The sequence below is a fragment of the Halyomorpha halys genome, unplaced genomic scaffold (genome assembly GCF_000696795.3).
Source record: "Halyomorpha halys isolate HHAL.00 unplaced genomic scaffold, Hhal_1.1 Scaffold78.1, whole genome shotgun sequence".
Lineage (NCBI taxonomy): Eukaryota > Metazoa > Arthropoda > Insecta > Hemiptera > Pentatomidae > Halyomorpha > Halyomorpha halys.
Genome location: NW_027108467.1, coordinates 1,303,472 through 1,309,415, shown reverse-complemented (window position 1 = coordinate 1,309,415; position 5,944 = coordinate 1,303,472). Strand labels below are relative to the sequence as shown.

General features: G+C 29.7%; 1 protein-coding gene across 1 annotated transcript in view; it reads left to right on the top strand.

Moving 5' to 3' along the window:
• The window catches only part of LOC106692938 (uncharacterized), a 20,523-nt gene that overhangs the window by 3,215 nt on the left and 11,364 nt on the right, over window positions 1–5,944 (top strand). The window contains exons 2-5 of the mRNA XM_014439203.2: window positions 558–719; window positions 824–988; window positions 1,148–1,312; window positions 3,168–3,305. Of these exons, the coding sequence (XP_014294689.1) occupies window positions 558–719; window positions 824–988; window positions 1,148–1,312; window positions 3,168–3,305 (630 nt within the window). The remainder of the gene's footprint in view (window positions 1–557; window positions 720–823; window positions 989–1,147; window positions 1,313–3,167; window positions 3,306–5,944) is intronic.

Sequence of the window (5,944 nt, the reverse complement as noted above, 5' to 3'; positions counted from 1 at the left end):
TTGACCGTAACCCTCACCATCTTTTTATTTTAAATTATACAGTCAACCATTTATATATGTATATAAATAAAATTAAGATTTACAGAATGAACAAAACTTTCCTTTTTATTACTCTTATTCTTATTTTCCTTATTTTTTTGTCTTTTGGTGTTTACTGTATTTTTATATTTCTTTTGTATCTATTTTTTATTTGCTATTATTTCCGTTTTCATTTATTGTCGATTATCTTTTTGTAATCCTTGTTTATTTATACATTTCACTGTACTTCTTAATTTTATTTTATTTAAATTACTTTGTTCATTTTTATATAAATTTTAACTTTTTTTAAATCATATTTAGTTTCACTCCTATCACCTTAGTTCACTTCTATTCCATGTTGTCTATTATCTTCCTTTGTTTGTATCTTTTTTAGCTCTGATGAAGCCCTGCAATGTGGGCTGAAACGTCGGCTCGCATTAATTAGTTTAATTACTTTTTGAGTTTTTTTTACCGCATCCAGACCTTCTTCCTTTTATTTATTTAAAAAATAAAGTTCTTATCAAGTTGTAATGTTGCAGGCCTCAAATGCCCATCTGTTTCTTTTGCTAATGGAATTTATAAAATCCGCTCAAAAGGACGAATTATTGTCTACAAGTGCGCCAGAGGATTTTACATGCTCGGTGATGGTTATGCGGCTTGTATCAAGGGAAAATGGGATTCCAACCCTCCTGTCTGCTTGAGTATTTATGATTACTTTATCCAGTTGGATTGTTTACTATAAAAGAAAATTATATCTGTTTGTATTGCGATGAGCATTGAGAAAGACTTAAATTTTCATTTTTAGAACCAGGATGCCCACGTCTAACAAATTTATTAAATGGAGAAGTGCACGAGAGTTGGCGATCATCACTAGTGAAGTTCACATGTGATCCTGGGTATAAACTTATAGGGCCATCTTATATTTACTGCAATGGAAGGCAGTGGAGCGCTGCCCAACCACATTGTCAAGGTATTATCAAAGAATATTATAATGAACTGTACAAAGTGTTAAAAGAAATAAAGAAAATGGAATACATAAATAAATAAACATACAATTTTAATTGATTCAAAGAGAAAATTACTTAAAAGATACTTTTTATTTCTTATTACTGTCTATTTTTTTTTTCAGCTGTTGATATCAAGTGCGACTTTGAAAAAAAAACTACCTGTAATTGGATAATAGATGATTATGATGATGAGGATTTCAATTGGCGTTTACAGCAACATGAACCGCCCTCTCGAGTTCTTAGAACAGGACCATTACATGATCATACTCTATCTCCTAATACCACAGGTAATGTCATATTATTATAAAACCAACCTTTTACTGTATTTAGACCCGATTAACAGAGACAGAGGTAAATTATTCAGGTTTTTTTTTAAACATATATTTATTGCATAAATATAAAATGTACATTATTTACTATATTGTTTTGGGATACTCCCTTATACAATACAATTTTCCTGATAGTAATTACACTTTAATTCTCTATTTTACATTTTGGTAAACAAACCGAAGAGGAAAAAAACAAAATACATAACATTGGATAGAATAAAATACATATCATTGGGTAGCATGAAACAATAATATATGTCCAGTTCTTTTGTGTTTATATCAACGTTTTGTAGTTATAAAGATATTTACTCAACTGAATAGCGAATTTTTATACTTACTAATTTTTTTATTTTAATTTTGTTTCCCTAAAGCTTCACTTCTAAAGTTTTTTTTTTCATAACCCCTATTTCTGAATTTTTTGTTCTTAGCTTAAATATATATACCAATATATATTTTGATTTCCACATTGTCTCCTTCTATAGTTGCCTACATTCTTAGTAGTTTCCGAGTTTGTAATTATGTTGTCGTGGGGATTCTATGAATTTTATAACATGCTGGGGTACACATTCGCTTCTAATGAACCTTAATAACTGAATGTATACAAGTAGGTCAGAATCATTTTCGCGAGTAAAAGGTTTTTTGTATTTAACTCTGCCAGAACCAAATTTATGCTTTAGTATTGACAAAATTGTAAAATTATTAATTACTAGTTTATCCCTGTGAGAACTCTCACATTAAGTATGTTTGGAAGATCGCTGATTGACCGTGTGTAATAATAAATGGAAGATGGTTCAGGTGTGGTACAAAAACCTTAAATAGTGATTAAACTATTTCTATTGAGCCAATGTTTTGTCCAATGTTGCAGGGCTTCATTAGGGCTAAAAAAAGATACAAACACTTAAATGATGTAAACATAAATGAAAAATCAAAAAAATTTACAATGAAACGTAAATGGGAGTGAAAGTGAACTGTTCATAGGATGTTACGGAGAATGGTCAATTCCCATTACTTCTATATAATACCCTGTGAAAAGTTCACTTTTGCTCTGATTTCTGAGTCTGAGAGGTACATTTCTGTTTTGAACATTATCTTCCTTTATTCTTACCCCCTTTTTCTATGTCTTAGTTTGCACTTTTATCTTATGTATCTTCTTTTAATCTGTTACTATCTATTATTATTACCCAGGTCATCTTCCTTTTATTAAGTATTTTATTTTCGTACTTCTCTATCATTCATTGGAATTATAAACGATATCATGCTCTATAAAAGAAAAAAAAAAAGAATAGTCTTGATTTTCAAGATGTTGAAGTACTTATAAAGAAAAGAGTTGTTGTACCAAAATGTTATCAATTACAAAACGTACACAAAGAATTTAAATGTATCCTATGGTTAACTGCTAAATGAACTAAACTAATAACATAGTGGAAGAAGATAGTTGACCGTATGAAGTAGATTGTAGGAAGATAGTCCGAGTGGCGGTCAATAAAGGTGTCAAAATAGTAAAAGAAAACTATTTGTTCTTATTGGAAGAAGACAGTTGACCGTATGAAATAGATTGTTGGAAGATAGTCCTTATAATTAAATAAGAATAAAATAAATGTTATTGAATTTTTGAAAAATAAATGTTATTATCTAATACAGTTATCAAAATAGTAAAATAAAACTATTTATTATTTCTTTTACTATTTTGAAACGTTTATTGACTGCCATCCAGACTATCTTCCTACAATAAACAAATAATAACATTTTATTTATTTCATATCTTAAAATTTTCCTCAATCTTTTTCATTGATAAGTTATAATCTATATCTAGGTCATTACCTGCTGTTGGACACAAGTGATTATATGCCATCATCGAAACCAGCTAGAATTCATTCACCGGTCTTCCCTCAACCAGCTGATAACAGTTCTTGTTTTATATTTTGGTACCACATGTATGGAAACACTATCGGTAAATATTAATAATCTACTTTACTTATAATTTAAGTATTTTAATAAAAAAAAAATTATGACAGTTTTGGGACTGGAAAGCTAATCTAGTAGTGAAACTTCTGGAAATGAAATAAGATGTTAAAATTGTATTAATAATGACATTTATTTTTTAAAAATTCAATAACATCTTCATTTATTTTTTCATGTTTAATTATAATTTTTTATTTTGTTATACTATTCATTTGTGAAATTATAGTTTACATTTATATTGTTTGTAAAAATTAATATGATTGGCTTATGATAGCTTACATAAAATTGTTTCCATGACGATGAGTCAATAGTTGACCATGGGTATGTATAAATGAGGAAAAGATGATTGCGGTCAGTGAAGAACACAAAGAAATAAAAACTTATTTATTAGTGCCAACATTTCTGTCAGAATTTTAAGCCTTCATCAGATTTAAGAAAAAAAAAACAAGATAATAACCAATGAATAAAATGATATATAGAATGATTATAAAATAAATAACTTTATAGATACATAAATGGTGTTGAAAGACATGAATAGTCTATTAATACTAAAATAAGATAAAAATTTTATGAGTAAAAAAGTAATACTAAAATTACATAAGAGGAAAGAACATATAATAAAATGTGTATGAAAATCTAGTTAGTAAATGTATGTGCAAAATAAAAATTTAGAATAAAGTGATGAAAAAATTGGGAAATTAAACATAGGAATAAAGAAATAAAATATAATGTTATATAATCCAAAATGAATAAAGAAATATGAATATTTTAATTTATTAATAATAATTTTTTATAATAATGTTGTATCTTAAAATTCCATGTGGCAGTACAAGATTCTATGTATGATATGTGTATATATAATTAGGTTTTAGTCAATTGTATATATTTGTACTTGTTTATATATAAAGATACTTAGGAGGTAGGAAAAAAAAACTGTTATAGATCTGCAGTTTAAGCCGCAGAGATCGCTGATGCAGTGAGGAGGTGGTTCGGTCTGTAAGGCGGCCTTTTTACTGTTCTGGTTTTCTGCTAGAGGTGGGTGGAAAACTTTAGTTGGCGGTCTAGTTTCACACTCAAATAAACTATGGAGTTTGAAGGGGAGATGATGGTGTTGTCCAGTTTGAGTGACTATGGGAGAGTCGATCGCTTATGTTGTTGATGAGTGAACACGATGCAGTCTGTCTTGGCTGAGTTCATGGTGATGTTTAAATTATCCAGCCGTTGAGCAATCTCCTTGCAGACTGCTCTGGCCCGCTCTAATGCACGTTTGGTGTTCATACTGCTGCTGTATATGGCGATGTCGTCGGCATAGGTGGCGACTGTAGCTGGTTTGTAGTTTTCGCCAACCACATCAGCGGTATATATTGAAAACAGCATCGGCGATGGGACTGCTCCCTGAGGCATGGAGCGGGAATGCTCACCTCCAACCCGCTCAGAGATGGTCCTGTTGTGGAGGATAATGCAGTGACACCGTAGAGTTCCGAGTTTAAACCCATATCCATCTTACAAAACCTCTCAAAGCTTCAGGAAAGATTAGTTCATTCCCAGCTCACCATACTCCTTGAACAAAATGCGGACCATAATCCTTTCAAATCAGGTGCCTGTTCTGGTTATTCCACACAGTCCACTCTGCTCAAAATTTCCCATTTGGATTAAAGATTAAAGTTATAGAAAAAAAAAGAAAATATAAATAAAGTGTGTGTAAGTAAAATATAAAGTTAAGTATGACAAAAGGAGTATATCCTTTTATTCATTGGTTGTTATATTGTTTTTTCTTCTTAGTCCTGATGAAGGCTTGAAATTCTGGCTGAAACATTGGCACTAATAAATAAGTGTTTACTTATTTCCATGGGCGTAGGCAGAAAGGAGCAGGGGGGAGCTGTGATTCTCCCCATAGATTTTGGGACCCAAGGAAAAAAAAATAAAGAAAATAGTTAACTTATTAGATAGATGATTTCTTTCTGGAAACATGCTATAATTAGTGAGGTAACATTGTTGAGTTGACATCTTTACAGATCACAACCACACCTTTGAAGATGGATATATGTTAATTATTCGTCATATACTTTTCTCTAAAAATAATGGGAAACGAATGAGAAAGAACCTTTTTTAGATTCCATTCTTCCTATTATATCATACAATTTGCCATATTTTATTGTCTCAGAATGTTTATTGAAAATAAATCAAAGAAGGCAACCATCGAAGAGGTTGTTAATATTTTTATCAGCTATCCCAGAAGGCTGATACTCTCATAGCAAACCTCTTCATCAGCTCTTATATTTTTGTATTTATGTGTAATAGTTAAGTTTACGATCGATTTTCAAGTTTCATTTACAATAATTTATTGTTATTATAGATAATGAAAATTTTAAAAGTAATGATTTAATTTTATGGAGTAGAAATAAAATGGTGGGGATATTTCTTGGAATGATGCAAAATTACATATCTTTCATTTACCCAATGTCTCAGAATGGATTATACATATATTGTAATATGCTCTTTTTGAGTAAATAATATATTTTGATGTATAAAGGGTTATTAATATGTTTTATTTTATATATAATTTTAATATTGTTATTTGTTATTTTAAATTATAAAGCAAGCTAACCAGTTTTCTTTGTCTAAAAG